At 36.2% G+C, this 24,749-nt stretch overlaps 2 protein-coding genes across 2 annotated transcripts; both read right to left on the reverse strand.

Annotated features, from left to right (window-relative positions):
• Nucleotides 1-1,228: 1,228 nt before the first annotated feature.
• Nucleotides 1,229-13,890, reverse strand: LOC145767434 (hemolymph lipopolysaccharide-binding protein-like). The gene is made up of 7 exons (XM_082579253.1): nucleotides 13,754-13,890; nucleotides 13,002-13,109; nucleotides 10,826-10,938; nucleotides 10,445-10,487; nucleotides 10,166-10,246; nucleotides 4,100-4,262; nucleotides 1,229-2,908 (listed from the first exon to the last, which is right to left on the reverse strand). Exons 2-7 carry the CDS (start codon nucleotides 13,096-13,098, stop codon nucleotides 2,647-2,649), a joined length of 759 nt encoding a protein of 252 aa, XP_082435379.1. The 5' UTR covers nucleotides 13,099-13,109; nucleotides 13,754-13,890; the 3' UTR covers nucleotides 1,229-2,646.
• A 3,468-nt stretch (nucleotides 13,891-17,358) lies between these two features.
• LOC145767457 (C-type lectin domain family 4 member M-like) lies at nucleotides 17,359-23,714 on the reverse strand. The gene is made up of 6 exons (XM_082579280.1): nucleotides 23,577-23,714; nucleotides 20,380-20,477; nucleotides 20,033-20,072; nucleotides 19,561-19,641; nucleotides 18,703-18,853; nucleotides 17,359-17,762 (listed from the first exon to the last, which is right to left on the reverse strand). The coding sequence occupies exons 1-6, from the start codon at nucleotides 23,602-23,604 to the stop codon at nucleotides 17,498-17,500; spliced, it is 663 nt and encodes a 220-aa protein (XP_082435406.1). The 5' UTR covers nucleotides 23,605-23,714; the 3' UTR covers nucleotides 17,359-17,497.
• Between the last annotated feature and the right edge of the window lie 1,035 nt (nucleotides 23,715-24,749).

Below are 24,749 nucleotides of genomic sequence, written 5' to 3' on the forward strand. Positions count from 1 at the left end.
TTTGTGTTTAACATGCTACCATAAAACGATTTTGAAAAAAATTTGGCCCCGTTGCGGTCTGATCACCATTTCGAGCGTGCTTTTGCCTGAGCTTTCAAAACGGGAATGGGCTTGAGCAGCGAAGCTTGCGATTATATAGTCTACGTCACCGGCGACTAGCAATCAGCCGATCGGGCAAGAGTTTTTACTGCGTGAGTTTCAAATGGCAGATCTTGTTCTTCAAGCAGTAAATCAGCCTCTTTTACATAAATTTAACGTATTCAGGCCTTCAATCAATGTAAAAAAGCAAGTTTTTGAAGGCAAATTCCACAAAGGCATGTGAAACGATTTCAGCTAGGCAATTCAGAAGGCGTGGAGTAATCAGCACTTTTTACATGGATTCAACGTGTCTAGGCCTTAAATCAATGTAAAAATTCTTGGAACGCAACATCTCTGAACTTTCCAATCAACGTGCGAAAAGACTTTTGATATCGCTACAGCTACTGTTAGTCGCTGGGACGTATTCTCAAGCAGTTTTTCCACTTTTTGGTCATTTTGCAAAAAATAAAAAATAAATGAAACACTGGACTTTGCGCCTTGCCAGCGCCGTTGAAAACATTTTTTTTTTCATTAATTTTTTATGAAATGTATTCTTGAGTGTTCAGTTTACGCATTTTAATGCTTGATTCCCGTTTGAAACTTTCACTTAGTAGGCCTTTAAGGACTGCTCTCCATTCAGCGGCATCTAACGGATGGAATAATTCCCCAGCAATAAGACTTCAACAATCGGAAACTTCACTATGTCAATCTTGGTGACCGAGCCTGCGTCAGTGATTCAAAGCCTCTACAAGTATGAGAAACTGCCAGGATTAAGCTCTTCAAGAAGCTTTCCCAGTCCGAGGATAAAGATTCAATCAATCAATATGTTAAATTTGAAAAAGTGCATTCATTTTTCAATTTTTGAAGGGGTACTCAAACTTTTACATTTTAAATCTATTGCTAAAAATATGCTTTGTCTAATGCTGCTAGTTAAGTTACAATATAAGAGTGCGCGATGCAGCGAGCAAAAAAACTTTGCAAAAGTGTTGCAAAAATGAAAACTTTTTTTCGGTCTTGAGGATGGACACATGATCAAGTGCCTCTTTCCTGGATCCGTTACTGATTTTATAGCGTCATTGTAGTCAATGCTCAAGACCGTTTGCGTGTGCTTAGTACGTTCCAGGTGTTACAAGAATGATTCATTTTGTGCGAACCAAGATTTGCTTTATTTCGTACAAACGATACTAGAAAAAATGAAACTCGCGTGCTTTGTATGTTTCAAACCAAACCAATCTTGGATAAACGCTGCCCGTGCGTTTGAACAGCTCAATTTAGGCATGGCTACCTAAAGATACGGACTGATTTGTCACATTTTGCAGACATTTTCAGATTTTGCTAACTTTGAGTGAATGTTTAAATAAATTCTTCTAAAAATTATATTTTTACGCTTTTTTTACTGTTTTCCTCAGATGACACAATAGGTTTTAACATCCTCAGATGTTGAAAAACAAATAAAATTGGATTTCGAATATTTTAGTCAGACTGTTAATTTTTCAATAACAGTCTGATTCAGCGTTTGTCAACTTACTTTTTCTCATTTGCTATTGCTTTCCCAAGGCAACAAAAAGCTTTTATATCATTAAGAGACAGGAAAAGTAAAAAAAATCTCAGAAAATGTCGGTCAAACACTAGCAGTAGCTGTAATCAAAATCTGCAAAATGTGACAAATCAGGCCGCATCTCCAGGTGGCCATGTATAAAATAAAAAAGTAAAACGAAGGCAAGGAACATAATTTTTCTGTTTACCTTCAAACTTTTCATTTAGTGTTTTGACAGGTCACAACCGCGACTCTAGGTATCGATCGTCGAACCGATGTCATTCTGAGCGTCGTCATACCAAAAAAATAATTTAACGTGAAACCTGGTTGTTCAAAATTGCATTATATTGTGAATAGGTCTATCGCCGATTGTGAACCTTTATATGTGCAACATGTAGCGATTGTACTTTAATGGAGGTTGTTAATCGAAAGAATACTTTTGCAGTAACTTTATGACAGGCAGCATCTAGACTAGAAAAGTGCAAGGTTATTCGGTGCTGCCAGTCCTTTCTGCATTATATATGTGTTCTATTTTGTATAATGAGTTGATTTTTTTTCTCTTGCTGGAAGAACAAATAAAACATCTCCTTCTTCCACAACAAAAACGGCATAACATAGTTAGGCTATTTCCTTCCTTTTGTCATAATAGTGCATGGCAAATATTTCTATCACAACTTAGCATTCAGCATCAATTCCAAACAATCAAAAAATTAAACGTTAGATTTGCTAACTCTTCCGAAATTTGACCAACTTTTCATGTACAGTTAGTTTATTTTCTCTTGAATTGTTGAATTTAGCTTCGTCAGTACGTGCCTTTACAAATTTGTTGTTGTTAGGTCGCAGGCCTAAGTTTCAAAGTTTTTCCAAATTGTGACACCGAAAAAAAATTGAGAACCATCGAAATACAGCATTGCGATTTCTTTGGTGAAAACAAAATGTGACAAGCGCATAACCTATGAGCAGATAATGAGCATGAATAATCTTGACAAATATCCATAATAAAAACCAAGATTGCGTTTTTTGTGTCAGTTTCAAATCAGGGCCTTTTCACAAATTCCATGCAATCTACTCGAACACGAAGAGTCATTCATTCCGCAAGAGGGTTCGGCCGTTGCGTGAATATTACCGCAATCCTCATTTCCTCCGTAACTGTTTGGCTGTTGTTTGCTCCAAAACACATTACTCTCTGTTGCCATCACGCCGTCGATCCATTCAAATCTTCCCTCCAGCGTGATGTCGTGCAAACCCACCCAAGCTGGCTGCCTATCTATCAGCAAAAGTCTTCCTATGGTCCTAAAAAATGCAAATAAATTGAAAGTGTTATTGCTCTAGTCTAGTTAAATCGATATTTTTCTGTCACTTATAAAGAAATTAACCTACTGTATTTGGTTGCTGGCAAATCCCAACATTTAGAACCAATGTGAAGGAAGCAAAATAGGTTAGCTCCAGTTAAGTTGAATCGATATTTTCCTGTCACTTATGAAGAGATTAGCAGATTGGTGTTCCGTCAAATGAAAACGTTAAGAACCAATGTGAAGGAAGCAAAATAGGCTAGCAATATTGGCAACTGCTCTATATTATTAAACTGGAATCATATCATCCATGCGCTGGTTGGTACTTTATAATCCCCGTCCCCATGTAAAGTGTTGTTCGCACGAGCGCTCTAATCTGTTTTGTGGTTAGTAAAGGTTGGTGAATAAGGACAATTTATTGTGTATGTTTTTGATCGGGTCACAAATTTAGAAGCCCATTTTGTTAGCAAGCTCTGTACTGAGTGGATTAAGAAAGGATATTGATGGCTACTGACAAATCAACAAATTACTCCAACATGTCAATTACGTGAACGACTAAAATAGCCTACCTTACTGAGGTCATAGTCATGGAGCACCAGGTCACTTACAAGCAGAGATGGGCTGATTTTAATTGCAGTAAAATTAGTTGCGGTTAACAAATTAATACGCATTATTAATACACATATTAGTATACAGCTTAATACATATTATTATGCATATACTTATATTAATAATACATATTAATATGCATAGCATATTAATATACATTAAATAAGTATATAGCCTGCACACCATTTGAACAGTAATCACAAAACATACTTAACACCATAAATTGTACCACGAAACGTTGCATTAGCGTTATAAAAGTATGTTTTTAAGGGATGGGCTTGGTTAGACAATTGATGAAGGACGATTTGTCTAAAGCATTCATTCGCTACCATCTAGTATCAGACCAAAATTGCAACCTCTGATTACTTTGAAGCAAATTACACGAAAGAAAACGTCTCACTTACTGTACTTTAGCCGTAAAGATAACCAAATGACAATTATTTCAAATCTAATTAGATTTTCACTTTGCTACTTTCTTTTTAGATTTCAATAACGTCTGTTAGTTATCAAGGTTAATGACCCTTTTTGGCTAAAAACTAAAACAATATTCTCAGGTTGACATCCGCATGGCCACGATACTCACAAGCGCGTGCTGTAGTCCCTCATTCCAACGGTCGCGAGGTCTCCCCCTATTCCCATACAAACTTTTCTGCTTTCGCTCCAAGTCTGAGAGCCATTGCTCAACTTGTACTGGTATCCATTGTTTGGGGTGTACCAACCAGGTTCAGCCTGTAGTGCTGTTGTAACTGTGGAGTTGATATATTTGTCGTTGAAACATTTTTCCATGAAAGTTACTTTATTATTTCATGTGAAATATTGTGCATTATGTTCAGGGAGATGATGTTTCACAAATCTATTCAGGAAACTAAAATCACACCCACCCGCCGACATGCAGCAACACAACCTTCTGTGTTTTTACTTTTTTGTTCTTAGTTAATGATTAGGCCAGGGGTGTGCAACGTGTGGCCCGCGGGCCAAATGTGGCCCGCGAAGAAAAATTGTGCGGCCCGCGAAGATGTACCAATTTTGAATTGTGTGCGGCCCGCGAAACGTGTTTATAATTTAGTTTAGTCTGGTACATGTGAACAATTCATTGTGGAGTGGATTATTGTAATTTCGCACCTTCTGTTAACCATTTTAGAAATTTCCCACCGGCCACCGCTAATCCGTTGTATCCTATTTAATTATTTGGAACGTCAGAAGATCAAAGGTGGAGCCCTGCTATTGTCTCTGGCTTTGTCGCCTTTTTATTTGATCTCTTGCTTTAGACCTTTTGTAGAGCCGGCTTGCGTCAAATTTAGCAGTTGCCTAATGTAGGCCTAGCCTATAGGCCTACAAGCAGTTGGATCAGAACAACTTCAGCCTAGCGGCCCATTCCTTGCCAAATTTGCAGAACCAGTCAAAATAGAAAATTTGTTAAAATTAGAAGTAAAAAAGTAGAAGCATTAGAAGAAAAAAAAATTGAAAAAGTGGCAATTGAAAAGGGCAAAACAAAACAATTGAATGAACTCAATGCAAGACTGCAGCAAAAAAACAGTATGCGAATGAGATGTATGGTCACATAAAAGGCTTTATGAACAAATTACGACTTTGGAAAGCCACATACAAACAGGAAATCTTTTCCACTTTCCAACTTTGAGAGACCATGGAATGCATCTTGAGAAGAAAACTGAATTTGCAGACCAACTTGAAAAATTGTTGTAGGCCTATGAATTTTTGGCTCGTTTCAAGGACTTTAAATCTCATGAACATTTGTTTGGTATATTCTCTTCGGCATTCAACACAGACATTGACAAAGCACCAGGTGATATCCAACTTGAACTGATTGATCTTCAAGAGAAAACGGATTTGAAAGCAAAGTATTTAGAAATGAATCTTGGCGATTTTTACCGAAAACATCTCAACTAAGATGACTTTCCACATTTGAAAAAGTTCATGGCTTCAAAAATGGCTCTTTTTAGCTCAACGTATTTGTGCGAACAATTTTTTCTAAAATGGGCGTCATAAAATCTCCCTTTCGATCGGTTCTGACAGACGAACACTTGGAAAATGGACTTCGAATAATTCGCTTTATTGCTAGCACTTCCATTGAAGTAAATTTGGAAAAATCCGTGGGGAAAAGAAGCCAGCTGCAAACTTCTCACTGAACTCGTTTAAAGACTGTGTGACAATAGATTTAAACAGCAGTTTTCTTCAGAAATTTATTCGTCTTAACTTATTATTTCTGCAAGGAGATCCCCTAATAATACCATATGAATAACAAAAAACTACTTTTTTGTGCCTGCAACTACTAGAAATCATATGTCAAATAAACATGCGGCCCGCGGTTTCACCCAGTTGTTTATATCTGGCCCTCCTGTAAAAAAGGTTGCACACCCCTGGATTAGGCTATAATGACAAGATTATGTATCCATTTCGGTGTCGTTTATAATATAAAATGACTAGTTGTTACCCACTGTATAGCCTAGCCCTACAGGTTTGAATAAGTAGGCTAGAGTAAAACTGTAGAATAACAAAATTATATTTTTGTGGTAGAAATTTACAGCACAATTAGGAACATTATCACATCATTTGATCCTAGGGCTGCCAACTATTGGGATGTACAGAGATAATTAAGTTTCGTTTTATTTTTTTATCGAATCCAAGCTTTCTACACGTTGGTTAAAAATTTCGATTGAGTGGATAGGAAAGTAAGGTAGCCAATCCTCGTGCCCACCTTCGGTCGTGCCATTAAGTATCTTGCCAAAGATATCGCCTTATGCTTTTGAGCGGTGTGAACCGGAGCCATTTCGAGAGTCGAATGAGGACTCTCACCACTCGGCTACGCAGCTGGCTGTATTAACATTTGGACCTAGGCTACTTTCCTTCTATATTTCAGCCATAACTTTTGTTGCTTTATTTAACATTGCCGCTTTCAAAAAAAAAAAAAAAAAAATGACGGCACTTACCGCACTTTGCTGTTTTGTAACAAGTTTACTATTTTACAGGGTTCATTTCATTACATTATATAGCGACATCGAAAAAAATAAACTGACATTAGCCTACTCTACATTAACGCTTTGTAATTTTTTTAACAACGTTTGCATTTTTGCAACACTTTGGTTTTGTGTCAATAAACCAAAATCACTGGTGTCATCAACCAAAGTAGAATATAGCCTACAGTAGCTGCAAGCAAAGTTGATTTCATAAGACCTCATTGTCCTACAGTATCAGGCTCACCGAAACTGTAGGCCCACCGATAGTAACTTGAAAAGAGCAACAAAGGAAATTTCGTTGAAAAACGTGAGTAGAGTTGCATTTCGAATATAGTGATTATTAGCCTACTAGGCTAGCCCAATTAAGAAGCTTCGTTTCATACTTTTACGTCACAAGAAAGCTTAAGGTCTTGAAAGTTTAGAAAACTTACCCACTTTATCAATAAAAAGATCTATTTTAAAACAACACATGCCTTTATGTTTTAATTCGCTTTCTTCTTGTTGTTGAAATACAAATATGGATCTAAATAGTTGTAATTTAACTCTACCAGAAACTCAATAAATATGGGCTACTATTAGACTAGCAATCTGGGAAGAAATTGATTACACTGGTCAACAAAATGAGAAAAATTTTTTTTGGCAGGACATCTAAGAGTGTTTTCTGGGGTTTTCAAGGTCGCTGATTACGAATATGACATTGGTTTTGCCAGATTGATTCTAGTTTAAAAGATGCCTATACCCCTAGATTAGCCCAAATTATTGTATTTACCTGTATTAACCCCCTAAACATCTCACCAAGAAGGACGTCAATCTTATCAATTTTGCTTCATATAACGTAATAATTAGCAACGAAAGCTAATTTAAAATTACTATAAAGTCCTACATTCCCTCCTACATTTTGCTCCTGTACCAATTGGACATTCTACCAAGATGAGAGAGGAGTATGATGCCATCAAACTTGTCCTTGAAAAGCTTGACTACAATACCCATAAGTGGCTCATCATTGTTGACACACAAATGGTCAATTTTCTAATTGGTCAACAAAGTGAATATACCAAATATCCTTGCTCCCAGTGTTTGTGGGACAGCAGGGCGAGAACCCAGCACTGGCGCAAGAAAAACTGCCATAACGCACCAGTCTTCAAGTTGTGACAGCCAATGTAATCAATAAACCTTTAGTTCCCAGGGATAGAATTGTATTTCCTCCTTTGCACATCAAATTAGGGTTAATGAAGCAGTTCGTCAAAGCATTAAACAAGGAGGGGAATTGCTTCAAATACATTTGCAGTCAATTTCCAGGACCGATAAAAAAGCTTAAAGCTGGTGTCTTCTATGGACCTCAGATTCGAACGTTGATGAAAGATTTGGATTTCACCAGTCACATGAACAGCAATGAACTCACTGCATGGAACTCCTTCAAGGATGTAGTACAAAACTTCTTGGGGAATCACAAATCCACTAATTACAGAGAATTAGTTCGGAAGATGTTCTCCGCATTTGGAAAACTTGGAGCTAACATGAGAATTAAAGTTTACTTCTTATTCAGCCACCTTGACAGATTTCATGACAATCTTGGTGATTACAGTGAGGAGCAGGGAGAAAGGTTCCACCAAGACAATGGAAGAAAGATATCAGGGCAGATGAAATTAGCACATGATGGCAGACTAGAGACTGTTGCTGAAACCTGTTGAGAAGCTGCCCAAAAGTTTCTCACCAGCGAAAATCTTACAAGAGACATTTTTTCGGCGCAAATTAGTTAATAGTTTTAATCTTATTGTATTTCATACCATTGTTTTCAATTTACAATGAAAAAGATAATGTAGTTCCTTTTATCTAAATTTTATGATGCAAGGTTGATTCCCTGATTTAATGCAACGTTTTTTAGTGTTTTATGTACTTACACTACTGTATAATTATGATTGTGTATTTTGTGTACTGTATATGACATCGGTAACATCAAGTTTTGAAGTATGACGAATCTAATATCCCTAAAAATTTCGTGATGTTGCTGTATTTAAACTTAAAACTGTCTTTAGTGTTCACAATTGACCATTAAATTGCATTTCTGAAATATCTAATATGGTTAAATTGTTTTTTTGATCTAGCGCATAAGGCTCAAATATGGATTTTGGTCAAAATGACCCTATGCGATATCTCCTAAACCAGAGACAATTTGGGAAAACTAAGGCCATATTCGGAATCAGCGCCCTTCAAAACCCCCAAAAACACTCTAACCTTGTCTGCCAAAAAGTTTGTGTTGACCAGTGTTAACAATGAAAAAAATATGGAGTCTTGAAATCCTTTAACTGCCACGCTTTTTTGATGCAGAGAATTTAGCTTGAGCAAGGCTTTGATTTTGAGAACGGTAACTGCCAGAAAGAAAATCAATACATGAAAGTTGTTGCATTTTCAACAGTCTTTAGAAAGATGTTTACAACAATTTCGTCTATTTTTATTGAAAAATACCTTAAATGACTAAAATTTCTGACAAAATACAAAAAATTTGCGCTTTTTTATTTTTTTCTTCTTACCGTTCAGTTATCTCAAACAAATTTTCAAACTGCAATAAACTTCATCGGTAGATGTCATGCAAGTGTTATGCTTTCCATACAAATGTTGTCAGTGGCGGCTCGTGCCATGGGGCTGCAGGGCTGCAGCCCCACATGAAAGAAAGGGAAGAGGGAAAATATGTTTTCTTCTGTGTTTGTCCGACCCGGTTACTTTTTTCACTTAAGAATTGCGGATTGAAAGTTAAAATATTAACAGATTTGTTTGGCAACACCGATTTTAGGCAAACTTCTTTGCAGCACGAGATTCTGGATTTCAAGCGCACTGATTGGTTAAAAATGATTTTTGAAGCTCCATCTTTTTTGGTTTTTTACACCTAACCGAATAACTTTACAGACTTTTTAAAGTTAGTTTTTATTTCGCAGAGTAGCGATGAGCTATGAATGTAAAAGTGTTAGCTGTAGAGTTAAGGTATTCAACAGGTTATAGAAAGTTCTAGGGCATCTCAAAATTACTTGAACCTTGTATGCAACGGCTAGGCTAGTCAAGACTAAGCTCAATACAAGTAAAGTTTGTCTCCAAAGCAATACTGTTAGTTATTTTTAAATACAGCTTAGGAATACATCAACTTTTCAAAAAAGTTTGAATGCATTTTTTCAAAATTTGGGGAAAAAACATGCTCAGAAAGCACAAAATTTAATTCGATTTTTCAAGTTTTTCTGGGGCGAGACCCCCGCAAAGTCGTTTGCAGCCCCACTGCTCACAAATAGCACCAGCCGCCACTGAAGGTTGTCACGGTGATGTTTATGTATTATGCGAAGAACCGCATAAACTTCACTTTGCACAAAAAATAAAAATTCTCTGTAAATGATTGAAAATTGCAGAAAAAATTCAAATACAAAAACTAGCAATGTTTCTCAACTTTTGAAAAATACAAGTCTTCCTCTTTTTGAAATAGTAACACTCATGCAGTTTGGCAAACAAAAACCAGAGTTATGGTGATTGCAAACATTGTGTATTTTTTTAGGGCTCGGGATTCTTTCAAGAGCCCGTGGCAGTTAGGGTTAAAGGGTTAAAAAATGCTTCCAATTACATATTAAGCTTAGGCCTACATTCAAAACCATTAAGTCCCTTATTTTCCAACTCACTCGATAAGTTAAACTCACTCGATAAGTTAGTAAGTCTTTCACTCAAGTTCTGAAAGTTCATGATGAGGTTTTCGAAGTTTTCTTTCAATTTGACATTGCCTGCAGAAACAAACATTTCAGATACGATCCGTTTCAATACGATAAATCTTGATTTATCAAATATAGTGAAATATAACTCCAGTTTAGTGCAAACCAAAAGTCTTGTGTTGACGCCATTTCTAAAATCTAGAATAAACAATCGCTTTAACATTTTTATTATAGCAATTGTTGCATGCTTGATTGATTGCGTGGGTTTACTTTGTCTCAACGCTGATAGCTCGGTTTGAGTGTCATTCAGAACCTGAAATTAAAAAATACTTTTAAACAATACTTTTCAAATTTCAAGAACAAATAATATTGCCTTAATATCACAAGGCTAGCAACAGAATAGGCCTAGGCTACATCGGTTTGTTTGGAACTTTATGTTAATGAAAATAGTAAGTTTAAAAAAAAAAAAAAAGATTATTAATATCAGTTGACGTTTGCAACCATAGGCAATGCGGACAAAGTAGCCTAGGAGATCAACATTTTATATCCCCCGCTTCAACAGTGTCACCACCACGAGCAACACATCAAAAACATATTCACGTTTGATTAGATAAAAATCGTGTCATATTCGTTTGTGGTATGACATAACACCTTGAGAGCATAAGGAACCTTGATCAAAGCCACGAGACCGAGACAGAAGCCGATGATAGCGATTATGACAACAACAATCAACACAGTCCTCAAAGATTTCCTTTTTCCACCACCTGAAACATGAAACGAAACATGAGCTAACAATGACAGCAATAAATCGTGGAAGCAGCAAAATGAAGACTTAGTCGGTTACATTTAAAACGTGATGTGATCTAGTTCGATTGAAGGAAAGAAAATAATCACAGAAAAAAAACTTATTGACACGCCATTACTAACGTAGCCACGTGAGGGACCATGGGAAGCCATCGCCCCTTCAAAATTTTATATTATCTTGTTCTCAAAATTAACAGCTGCCCAAAAAATGGGTTTTAATGTTATCATAATGTTTTAATGACACGTGTTATTTGTCGAATAACGTTGTATAAATATTTAGCTGCATCCAGTAGCTATATTTTTAAACAAACTCGTTATTTCAAATCAAAATGTTTGCTCCCCTCAAAGTTTCTTTATGGCTATGTCACTGCACCCAACTCATTGTACCTTTGTTTAATTATTGAACCAGAAAAGCATAAAAAACTTCAGACGTTTGTGAATACGCTGACACATGGCCACCTAAAGATATGGCCTGATTTGTCACATTTTGCAGAAATTTTCAGGTTTTTCTAACTTTGGGCAAAGGTTTAAATAAATTTTTCTAAAAATTAGATTTTTACGCTTTCTTTACTGTTTTCCTCAGATGACACAGTAGGTTTTAACATCCTCACATGTTGAAAAACAAAGAAAATTTGATTTCGAAAATTTTAGTCAGACTGTTAATTTTCAATAACAGTCTGATTTTGCGTTTTTCAACTTACTTTTTCTCATTTGCTACTGCTTCCCCAAGGCAAAAAAGAAGTTTTATGTCATTAGGAAACCGCAAAAAGTGAAACCTTCTCAAAAAATGTCAGTCAAGCACTAGCAGTAGCTGTAATCAAAATCTGCAAAATGTGACAAATCAGGCCGCATCTCCAGATGGCCATGGCTGACATAAGCGATTGGATATCGAAATATTGCCATAAGGTTCTTAAGAACTGGTACAGTGGTAGCTCCTACATTGCTCTATCATTGTGAGTTAATAATGACGTTCTTACAGCCTTTGTCACTATCTTGTGACTTATACCCGATTTTACTGATTTTTTTTGTCTACTTCAAATTATTCTTTGTTTTTATAATACAGTAGATGAATGGTCAGAAAACTGTGCATCGCAACGCAATAGCTGGCTTTGTAGCAATTTTTAGTAGGCCGTCGACTATTTATATTATCACTTGTTTTATAAAGCGGTTGTGGGCCGCGTGATAGTTGTAGCCTGTATTTATTGTATTTTAAAAGCTAGTGCGATTACTTCGTAACTAATGTGATATTGATGTTAGCAACTTCATACAAAAAAAAAATACAGTGACATCTACGTTTCAACTGGAATTATTGCAACTTCAATGCGATGCAGATCTGCAGAACAATGTGTTCGAAAGAAATGTAAACGGCAGTTATAGTAGCTACACTAATTTGTCTTGCAGTTTTGGCAGGAACTTAAGCACGCGCAATTATTTCCATATTTGAAAAAAGAATCCAACCAAATAATGTCTACGTCCAGCAATCAGCAGTTCTGCACTAGACTACGCATATTTGCAAGCAGTTTTTGTCAGCGGTAAACCAAATAAAATCATGGTTTCATACTTTCTAGCCAAATTATCTAGAAAAAAACGCTTGCTCGAAAAACTTGCTGGTTACGACTACAACAAAAATATCTTTTAGATTTTGCTACTAATCAATACAATTAATTTTATTCATCGCATTGATCGGTGAAACAAACAAAACTTAGATTATTGCATTGCAAAACACGACCTGCGCGAAAAACCACCTCTACGTATACAGTAGCATTAATCTAGCACTGCGCAGCATTTTGCAGAAACTTCAAAGGCTAAAAGAAAAATAGAAAAACACAAATCACATTTTTCCACGTAGGGGGCCCTTTAATAGTCGGGGGGCCCGGGGCACCTGTACCCTCTGCCCCCCCTAAATCCGGGCCTGGGTGAGATACTGACAAGCCCAGCCTAATGTGCGAAACAAAGTGTTTATTGCTACCAATTCTTGCTACAATCGGCTGCTAAGAACGAAAAAAAAAAATAGCCTACTAACCATGTAGATTGTTGGACGAATTGGATATTAAGTATGCGACGCTACTCTCATCCATTGTGTTTGTATATGCTCCCTTTTGGATTTTGATGGCATCCATTTACTGCTCACCTTCGAGTAGCAAAATATAATCAAGAATATGGAATAATACCGTACAGTGTAATTCTTGAGCTTGTTTCTATCAGTATTTCTAGACTAAACACAGGATACAAATTACTCAATTCAATAACTACAAACTCACTGGCAGAAAGTAAAAAAGAAATATAGAAACTTTCAAACAAAATTACGACGTTATTTTGGATACTTTCTGATTGCAATTGACAACATTTGAAAACTAGAAAAATAAGAGAAAAGTCTTTGTGGTTTTCGAATAGCATTGCAATAGACTACGTTTCATACTATTCATTTTAATCATCACGACTTTTCATATCTTTCTTCCACATTCGACAATTTATTTTATTATAATATATGTTGGACTACTCCTACAATATTGAATGTAAACGTTGTAAAACGTTCACACATCTTGGTTTTTCAATTCCTAAAATTTCAACCGGAAATCTTGACTTATCAGGACTTTCAATGCACTTCAATTGGCACACGTATTATACTCATTATAGAGGCAGTTGCTTGCAAAAATAAAACCAAAACCATTTTCTCACAGACTTTGCAATGCAAGGTTAATATTAGGCTACTTCTGAAGCAATTCTGAATTGTAAATTTTGAAAAGATATTTAAATTGAAATTGCAGCTCATACCTTCTATGCAGACTGTATAATATATGACCGTTGCAGCTGTGTCGTGAATCAGCAGAATAAAAGGAACCATCAGTATTTGCAAGGATGTGATGAACCGTTTCTGTTTTTGACTATTCAGCCGAAACGACCAATTCGGTCTCAAGTTTCCATCAACATCAATACTCAAGTCTTGTGAAATAAATCTAACTTAATTTTTAAACCACAAACTCTTCTTACATGATATTTTGAAACAATTGTAGCCTACCCGATCAATCGATTGTAGCCTGTCGGTAGATTGCGGATAGAGTCTAAGGTGGCTGTGAAGGATGCAAACTTTCTTCTTGCAGTGTCTTCTAATTACTCAGCCAGCAAAATCTGTAATCCTTACATTGATTTGACTTTTGCAGAATGTAACAATGACTGATTTTGCTGGCTGGATATTGGGGTGGAGGGAAAAAACCTTTTCATAAAATTTTTATTAGCTTCGGGTTGGAAAACTTGCCAATTACTACTAAAACTAGTTATGCAAAATTAGAATGTAATTTGACGAGTGCTTGATCTGCCACCAGCCACTTGAAAATTTACCATTGGGCCATTCCGTGTCAATCCACACAGTCAAGAAAGTCAACCTCTTCAATTTTTCTTAAATTTTACACACCTTTTCATTATTTTATATGATGAACACCTGCAAAATTTGAGTGAATTTTATTGAGAAACACGATAGTTATAAAGCATTTAGTTTGGGGGGGGTCTGCCTAGGGACACAATTTTTTTTTATTTTTGGCCATGTTTGAGGTCCTATTACTGCTTAAGTAAATTAGGTAAGAACCCGATTTTTTACAGGTGATAGTACTTCTGACAAGTATTGAAAACACAACACGGTTCACATTGTCACTCTAAAAGGTCAAAGGTCAAAAAAAACCCAAATGTGGCCGTTTCCAGCTCTCGGTTAAAATTTTCCAAGTTTTGATTGGTTTTGGCTGACATTTAGTAAAAATGTTGTTTACAGGATTCTCTATGAGCTTCGAAAATTCCAGTACAAAATATTAAAGGGGTTGGGAGGTATTTAATGTGAAACATGGGTCGAAATAACAAAAAGCAAAAAAGAGGTCCTTTTAATATCCCGGTTACCCATGACCCCAGTGAAAATTAACACTGAAATTTCATGGAGAATAGCAAGAAAACTACAATCGCAAGGAAAACTGGCCTTGACAATCGCAAGGAAACAAGACTCGCCGATCCAGGTGAAGAGAAAAAGCGTCACAAGCGTGCAATTCTGGGATGCCATGTTAATTACAGTAATAGTCGTGTTTTCATTTGCGCCCATTGCGATAACATGCAATACACTGCGATCACAGATGCGATACAACAGACGGCAGGAAGCAGCGAAGTGACATATAGTCTTCGAGTTATCTGCTCCCCTTATTTTTGGCTTACCATTAAGTGTCTTTGCCGAGACACAGCCACGTGCTCTGGAGCGGTGTCCAACTCATGTCCTTTCGAACGTCGCGCAGACGTTCTCACTACTCGGCTACGCAACCGAGTCAGCTGCATGTTACACCTTAGCTCAGAGGTTTTTAAACTTCTTGCACCGAGATTCCCTCAGAGCAATCAAGGTACAGTAGTCTCGCAACCTCCCATAAAAATATTCCACAAAAGCATCCAATTATGTCTCGTTTCGTTGTTCTAATGCAAACTTCTGAAACCAAAAACGTCTTTTCACAATGTTGTTACGGCTTTTATTACATTTCCTCCGATTAATATTTTCATTTCCTATCAAGCTTGGCTAGATTATAGGAGAAAGAATAATGAGAATAAGTTACATTTTCTCATGTTCACCAATTGAATTTATTGCAATTTTTTATGAGTTTATTGAAATCAGCTTCAGTGAGATGGTTGGTGTTGCATTTTTTAACAAGCTTTTCAATGCGTGGATCTGTTGCTGAAAGAACTTTTAAACAAAATAACCTACACACTGATTTTTTTAATGCCATTGGAAACGATATTGACAAATCTATATTGAACATAAAATTCCAAATAACCTTATCTTCATGTCATAGCGTGGTTTTTGGTTAACTTTAGTTTACACAAAGCAACGTACAAGAACTGGGTGAAAAAGATCAAATGCTTTTGTACTGTTAAAGCTTTTGCAACGTCTGACAGCTTAAACAATAGAATAACCTCAGGTCGAGGAATGGTCGATTTCGAAAAACACAGTTTTTAATCTTTTCTGGCAAAAAAGAATTGAAAACAATACAATAGATTTTCAGGCACCTCCCAACCCCCCACAAAGGTCGCAACCCCCAGGTTGAAAACCCCTTCCTTAGCTAATCAATAGTATACGAGCAATGTTTTATTTGAAGACATCTTCGTACCTAAGACAGTGTTTATGGCAATGAGCTATTTTGGGGTATCTTTTTTAATGCGCTGCTAATATCTGTGTTTACTTTTTAATAAAGACCGGTTGAGAATTTTTTGGATTATGAAATGTTTGAATTTTGTATTTTTTGCTACGTTACAATCGTTATATTTACGTGCCGTAGTTAATTCTCTATTTGTGTTCTTTCAAATTACGTTCAGGCATGTTGCCGCGTTCGAACTATTTCCTATTTGCTTTGATTACACCATAACTAGCGTGTTTAGTGCACTTTATATTGCGTTTAAATATTTTAACACGATGCTTAACTTCTCAGTTTGCAATAGACCGGAAACTACACAGATGGCTAAGTTTATGACTCCAGTGCCAGGGGTGAGGTGGTGGAAAGACACGGGTCACTTAATTTGCGCAATTTAGAAATTTAAGAAGTTCCTGTTTTCAAAATTGGAATGCAAGTTCAAGAAATAGGCTATAAGAAGCTGTAATATTTTACTAAGGTAAGTTATCTATGACAACATAATCTTCTTTCGATCGCATTAAAGCCCCGGCCCACCGTCTCAGGCTCATAGATATTTTACTTTTGCTTTGCAGGAGCAACCTGTGTACTGTACTAGTTTAGAGTTTCATTCAAACCAAAGGTGTAACGATGACTTGATATATCTGTGTTTGCTGTTAATTATATTCGTTTTGCTTTTCTTCTAGGGTCGCCGAAAGCGGGGAGGAGGGGGGCAATGGTGCCCTTTTAAGGCTGTGTAAGCTACTGCACATTTTGCAATGCGATATGACAATTTCAGCTATTCGCTTTTAGCCTAATTAGCCTATAATCTTTCATTTCTGCCTCAAAATATTATGTACGACACAAAATTATGTAGGCTATCGCAGTAGATTAGCCTACCTACATCATTATAACATAGTATGATGCTCTTCCGTGCCATTGTTCTTTATATACCGGACACTTGTATCATTACTCGATAATGAGCTGATGAATGAGCATTATCTTAGAACTTTAAAAAAAATGGCCTTGTAGTAACAAAAGTGCCCTTTTTTCATCATTCCAAGGCCACAATCGGAAAACTTCACTCTGTTAATTTCGGTGCGACAAAAAGCTACAAGTATGCGAAACTACCAGGAATAACCTATCAAGGCTTTGTCAGTCCGAGGATAAAGATTCAAAAAAAAAACTTTTTCTTTTATCAAAAGAATGAGCAATGTGCATTGTGCACAATGGTCAAAACAGCATTACGCTAAAATCGCACTAAATTTTCTTTGGTGAAAAGCAAAACGAACAAATGCTTGAGAAATAAACAGGGATGATGCTGATAAACAGTGATAATAATAATAGTAAAGACAAAACAATCAAAATATGAGCTGACATTGCGTTTTTCTTGTCATGTTGATGGTAAAGGCTTTTCACAAATCCCTAAAGCCCTATTGGTACAAGAGTTGTCGTTCAGGCCATATGGAGGATCGGACTTTGCCAGAAGGCTGCCGCAATCTTGTTTTCCTTTGTAGTTGTTTGGTTGTCCTTTGCTCCAGTGAGCATTGCTCTCTGTCAACAGCACTCCGTCAATCCATTCGTGTATCCCTTCCTGCGTGACGTCATGCATACCAACCCAGGCCCAGTCGCCGTACAGCAAGGTTCCTGCTATTGTCCTGGATAACATAAATTAACCTTGTTTAAATAAAGGGGAATGGCTATGACTATGGTTAAATCGATTCGTATGTAATCATGGGAATGGGGGTTTAATTTTTCGAAGTAATTTGAATGTTCTACGAAAATTGGATTTGAAGAAAAACTGCTAAATAACCCCCTACCTTGATGTAATAGTTAAAACCAAACACTTATGATAAAAATACATAATCTAAAAGACAAATTACTATAACTAAAACAGCTGTAACATCACTGACAACAGTGTGGAAACAGGTCAATTGCCATAAAACAAAATTAGGGTTACTGCAACTCTCGTAATTCTTATTGTCACATACAGGTGTGAAATGTGGACATCCAACAACGTGAGATTAAATACGTTTGAAATATGGTGTTAATAGGGGGGGGTGGCTTTTACAAATTAGTTAAAAGGAAAGAAAAATAGATCAATTCGCTACCCAACAAATAAATGGTAACTGAAAACTAATCCACAACATTAACCTAAAAAAGTAGGCTACAATACTTTGGATACATCTCTAGAGGAAACTCATTGGAAAATGTAAAATCGACTGAAATGGTGCATGTCAAACGAAATGAAATTTTTTTGAAAACATCAATAAAATGACAGAACAGAAATGCACACCAGAATTACTGATACAACTAAAGTAGTAAAAAATAGGATGAGGTTTACGAAGGAGGTCACAGCTGATCAAGCATAATCAATCTGGTGAAGTGAATTATAAATGCCAACCTTTCGCATGTTCAGTATTCAATTGCTAATTTAGTGATCACGCTATAAGTTTACTGCATTAGATTATATTCGCACATTGGGACTATATTTTGTTGAATGACAGTCCGTCTGATAATACCGCACAACTTGTTCTTTAGTTTATTTGTCTATTGAAATGCAGCAACCAACTAGAACCTCATGATCACAATACTCACAGGCGCGTCTTGTAGTCCCTCATTCCAACGGTGGCGAGGTCCCCGCCTATTTTCTCGCACGAAGATCTGCTATCATTCCAATTCCGGTCGCCACTGGTCGTTCTGTACTGGTATCCATTGTTTGGGCTAAACCAACCCGGTTCAGCCTGCGCTGTTGTAGCAATTATAAAGATAAGATGTTTGATCTTGCATTTTTTCTGATTGTTAATCGCCATAATGTTTTATTAAAAACTCTGCACGCGCGTTTTTGGCAACGTAACAAAGTTAAAACACTTGCCAACAGGAAGCAGTTTTTTAACTTGGCATATATTTTTATTTAAAACGCAAGAGTTTGCAAGTAAGTCACTTGAACGAATAGTTTGAGAAGAGCTTAGGCCTACATGATACAAGAAAAATATCTCCAGGATGACTGAATAAATTCTTAACAATGATATTGTAGGCCTAGTGATAAAGCTTTGGTAGAGAGTTTGCATTGTTGAACCATAGGAAAATAAAACAAAGTAACTTCAGCGGGTTCAACATGATGTATTACATACACAAACGTAATTCTTGATGAGGACACACGTACGTGTCGAAAACGTTAGAGTTTATTTTTAATTATGTTATATTTGTGTATGTAATACATCATGTTAAACCCGTTGAAGTTACTTTGTTCTATTTTATATTGTAGTCTAAACAAAGTAGAGACTACTTTTTTCAAATATTTTATCACACTACCCATCTTTATTAAACCATTATCAGTTAAATCATCAGAAGATTTGATGAAAAGTTTAATAACGAAACGAAGTTATGCTTTGGAATTATGTTACAACTTATACAAGCTTTTTAAACTACCATGTTCTTCGTTTTCCAACTCACCCGATAAGTTTGTAAGTTTTTTATTGATGGTTTTGAAGTTTATTGTGAGCTTTTCCAAACTATCTTTCAGTTCAGCATTTCCTACACAAACAAATGACAGTTCAGCTATGACCGATCTTGATGACGATGCTGTATTTTATTAGAATGAGAGACAATTTATAACACATCAGTCCCCGCTTATTAAGCCCACGGTTGATAGGCAGCTGGTTGAGCCCAAGTTTGTCCAGTCCGGAATTACTGAATATATAGGAGTGACAAAGAATCGTTCATCGCTTAATAGGTCCATGCGCTTAAGCCCAAAACCGCCCGGTCTCGAGATGGGCTTAATAAGCGGGGACTAGTGTTAGTGCCAATTCCAGGTCAGTGCAAACCTAAAATTATTTAATGGCGTCATTTTTTAAAATACCAAGAGAACAGTTTTTTCACCATTTCATCGGATAATGATAAGCTGAATGTTTAGGTGAACACTTACCTTGCCTCAACGCTTTTAACTCGGTTTGATTAGGTATAATCTGAAATGAATAACAAATGGTTAAACATACTTCTTGAATTTTAAGTGATAATTGAATAAGGTAGGCTACCTACCGTATTTAGTATTCTAGTCTATTATAGCTCACCATAAATCTTTGCCACAAAGATAGCCCACTATCACGTCTTATTTGCTTTGTTATCTTCATAACTATCATATAACTATCATCATAACTATCACATACGAAAACATCATAGTTATGCTATTTTTGAAAGTAGCCAAAATTAATCAACAAATTATGTCATTTTTGTTGTTTTTTTATAACATAATAGTATGGAAGCATACCAAACCTTAACCACAGCCACCAAATTGAGACAGAAGCCTATAAAAACGATTATGACGACGGATACGATCAATCCGATTCGCACAGTTCTCCACTTCCCATCGCCTGAACATCACAAACGATTTGTTACAATTCATAAATGATCTAAATCAGAGATGCTTGAAGTGTGGTTGCCTGGAGTTGCTGTATAATGAAGATCTTATTGCAGTGTTGAATGAAAAACAAGGTCGGATAAAAAACATCAACTGCATTATTGGATGGTTTAAATACTAAGCAAACTAAAATTTCAGTTAAGGACGTCGTCTACACATTGAGAAGGCTTGAAACAGCAAACTCTTCAAAAATCAGATCTTGTCCTTCAAAAAATATACTGATAGAGTCTTGAAATCAAGGAAAAGAGTCCACCTTTTTGCGGAAAAGGCAACATTTTGAGGTAGTAAATTTCATCATTGCGCACCGCACATGTTTTGAACAGCTTCACTGCTTTGCAGACCTTTGCAACTACTGGCAATCTTAAGTGCTAATGTGTTCAAAGATATAACTTTTTCAACTGCGAGTCTTACCGCACGTTTTCAACATTAAACTTTAAGTCGTAAACTTGTATTAACGTGATTCTCCATGTCGCAGGCAGGATGAGACAATGTTGAATAATGCTAATTGTGGAAAATAAAAACAAACTAGACGGTGACCACTAGGGTGCATCATTTCTCCCTCATTTTGGAACTTCAACTTGTCCCATTGAGAAATGGTGACCATTCCAAGTCAGGTTCCACCAAAAAAATATGAAGGTCACTGGACCCTCTCTACCACCACTTCCTCACACCCTAAATTTTGTTTAGTAAAATCGTTATAACTAAAAATCTAAACAAGATAACCACATAGTGTTTGGTACTAAATTTATTGTAACGACTAGATCTAATTCAAATTTGCAAAGAAATCAAAGTTTCATTTTTTTACATACTTAAGAGACCAAAGGTGTAAGAAAAGCTAGAGAAAACAGGGACAAATAACCAAATTGAAACTTTTCCATAGGCTACCAATAATAAGCGAAGATAACTACAAACTGCATTAACGACTAATTATGTGGACTTTTTTGTAAGTTAGGCAATTAGTCATGTCACTTTCGCTTCTTTTCATCACCTGAAGAGTATTCTTCAAGTTTTTGTGTGTATGATGATTTTAAATTTTCTTGTTCTAGAAAAATTTTTTATATGTTTTTTTGTGTATTTAGAAGAGGGTTTTTACAGAAATTAAGGAAGGTATGGAAGTATAGAATGGAGGGACTGAAAAAAAACTGCGGGAATGGAAGGAAGCATTCGAGAGTTAATATGCATTCATTCAAGGGTACAGTATGAGAGTAAATTTAAAAAAAAAAAAAACTTTAAAAGCGATATTAAGAGGAGCAGAAAAAAGTTGTTAAAAACAAAGTTAATCCACAAACAACACGTTGTAAAATAGTGATGCGCAGTAGCAGTGACAGATGAGTCCAGAGAATACTTTTGAACCCGAGCCTGAGATGAATTTAGGGGCCCCGGAACCTGAAGAAACTATCGCGCATTCTTTGCAGACAGTGCTTTTTTCTTAGAAGTGTCTTGATTTAGGACCAAAAGATCTCTTTGGTACCGGCTTCAGATTATCCTCTCAACGGCTCTGGTGGTGCGGAGCTCAATGCACTGCAAGGTGTGTAAAAAGTGGTTACATGCAAGATTAACAAGAGCTGTAACAAAATTGGCAAATGTTTCTTTTTTGTGAGGATTGTAATTATAGAACAGCAATTAATGGAGAGTCCAGAAAGGTTTTAGCTGTGTTTTGCCATAGGTATTTGAGTAAGAGTTGGAAATAAAGATTCCTTTTAGAACAGAAACCCTCTACAGAGAAACTTTTGTCAAAAAGTATATATCGTTGCACCACCTTAGCTTAAACACCTGGCATTTTCTTACTTCAATACAAAGGACTTGCAAGAACAAAGTGTAGCTGTTATTGATGCTCGCAATAAAGTTTAAAGATTTTGTGCGCTATTTGTAGAGTAAAACAATGCGAAAAGTCAGCAAAGTTCCTTGCATTCAACGATTGAAAAAAGTGTGCAATAATTTCTTGATCTGAAATTTGTGATGTTGGTGTTGCCAACGTTTGGTCCCATTAGACAGCTTACATATTTTTGAGAAACTGTTTTTGACATCCTGTTACTTTCAGCATTATTCGTCCGTTTGATGGTAACTTAAAAGCTAGTGATGGCGCTGATCAATGCAAATATGAATTGATTGACCTTTCAATATATTATCAACATTGCTTTGCTCTTTACTGTATTTAAGCAAATTGTGACATTTCCAAGTTTTGGTGCAGATTGACTGCAGGATATCCTGTTTTGAACAAGTGAGCATTTGATTGGGTTGTGGTTTTTGCAACCACCTATCCCTGTTAGCACGATTCGCTGCGCTTGTAAACATGAAAACGAACAATCGATTTCGATTAGTTCCTCACGACTACATGCAGGAAACTTTCTGAGACTGTTTCAAGAACATCTGAAATTGTGGAACAGTCACAAAGCAAACAATAGCCTACTTGATTATCTTTTTAAGCTTTATAATGACTTCATTTGGATAGCCTATGCATTTCAAAGCAGGTTTCTTCTTGTGTTGCAAAATTATTAGTCCATAGTAAAAACATGTAGCCTAGGTAAATTTCATCTTCAAAAGTTGGCAAAGGATAAGTAAGCAAAAAAAAATTAAAACCTGTGGCCCGCAACATCATTGAATAAAGAGACAATGGTTATCATTGTTTTGTTTTTTTTCTCAAGAAATAAAATCTTTTGACTTTCTGGTTCTGCTTTAACCATTCCAAAACCTACAAAAAAAAACAAGTAGCTCAAGTTTTGCCCGTCCCACGATCTTCTGTCTTTGGCTAAGTAGACAATGTCAAATGTGCAGCTACCGGTACTAACTGTTTGAGCCCCAGATTTATAACTTTTTTTACATTTATCTATCATTTTAGACACAAAAATGAATGCATAAGTCCAAAATCAGACAAAACAGAAAATAGAACTAATTCTTTTTACTAAAACTAAAGCTTCAATTAAAACAAAGTAAAAATAATTTGCCACCGGTACCTGGAACTAAATGTACCATCAGCACACCAATCAGTATAAATATTCAAAAAATAATTCAACCCACTCGATTATTGAAAAAATTACTAGGTATTGCCCACCTTGGCTAGAGAGTAATACTTTGTCCATCTTCTAAACTAAGTTTCAAATTGTGTAAATTGACATGAAGTTCATTACAACATAGTGCACTGAACCAAAAGTTTACCATCAAGTTAAAAATATGATGATTAATATACACCTAGAAAACATGTTCAAAGTTAAAGAAAGCCAAGCAGTTGAAACAATGCCTGAAGTGCAGAAGAACTAAAGTATGGCTGATTCAGGATTCTCAAGACAAGGTCTATATACTACTTTATTTACTACTGTGCATGCTATAAATGCTTATGCTATAGCAAGGTATAAAAACTAAACAACAAGCAACTAAGCAGGCTACATGCGTATCGGATCTAACGTAAAGTGTTCTCAAGAGGCATTCAGTGAAGAGGAGAATATTGAGGGAGAATTGCAGCACAAGAGTGATAGAGAAGTTGCGTTGTCATCAATAAGGTACCTGATCCGGTACCTTATTGATGTTAGCACGGTACCTGATCCAGAAAACATTTTTTTGTGTGGGGGGAAACAAAACCCAAAAAATGAGATGCACCAATAGTCCAATATCTCTTAAATCCACTGCTAAAACCCTGCCTGGGCAATCTCGCGGGTTAGGTTGATGAAATTGGCTTGAGCGAGAGAGAAAATTTGGAAAAAAACGAAACATCACATAATCTTTCTTCCCTTCAAGTTCGGGTGGTCGGGTGCATGACGCAAGAATTGTAATTGACACAATTTTTCAGCCCTCGGCAGTATAGTTAACCGCGCTTATTCTGCCACAAAACTTTAGACCACCATTTAAGTTATACCAAGCGCTCGACCACCACACTTGATGGCCTGGTTGGAAGTCTTGACACCTTTTGTTCACACTGTGAGTTCTCTTCCATCTAACAACTGGTGAAAGCTAATCGATCTTACGTTTTTCCAAGCTTTTATTTGGTATATAACTTAACTTACAATAGCCTATAGAATGCTAAAGTAACATCACTAATGTATGTAGAAGTTTTTGTCCTTCATTTAACATAAAAAACTAAAAACATTAACCTTCTAGTAAAAAAATTTACTCTCTCACTTAAATTTCTTCATTTCCATAAGTTGTTTATTGAAACTCTATTGATTTTCTGATTCTAACATTGCGTCTTTAGAATCGACGCTGCAATTCTAATATTTATTTAGCTCGGCTG

Source organism: Aplidium turbinatum, chromosome 3 (genome assembly GCF_918807975.1).
Source record: "Aplidium turbinatum chromosome 3, kaAplTurb1.1, whole genome shotgun sequence".
NCBI lineage: Eukaryota > Metazoa > Chordata > Ascidiacea > Aplousobranchia > Polyclinidae > Aplidium > Aplidium turbinatum.

Coding starts and splice junctions, on each gene's coding strand:
- LOC145767434 (XM_082579253.1), bottom strand. CDS start 13,098: ATGGATGCCATCAAAATCCAAAAGGGAGCATATACAAACACAATGGAT. Junction 10,488..10,825: donor AGGTTCCTTATGCTCTCAAG/GTGTTATGTCAT, acceptor TTTTAATTTCAG/GTTCTGAATGACACTCAAAC. Junction 2,909..4,099: donor AGGGACTACAGCACGCGCTT/GTGAGTATCGTG, acceptor TGCATTTTTTAG/GACCATAGGAAGACTTTTGC.
- LOC145767457 (XM_082579280.1), bottom strand. CDS start 23,604: ATGGACAAAGTATTACTCTCTAGCCAAG. Junction 20,073..20,379: donor ATTTGGTGGCTGTGGTTAAG/GTTTGGTATGCT, acceptor TATTCATTTCAG/ATTATACCTAATCAAACCGA. Junction 18,854..19,560: donor AAAACTTACAAACTTATCGG/GTGAGTTGGAAA, acceptor TTGCTACAACAG/CGCAGGCTGAACCGGGTTGG.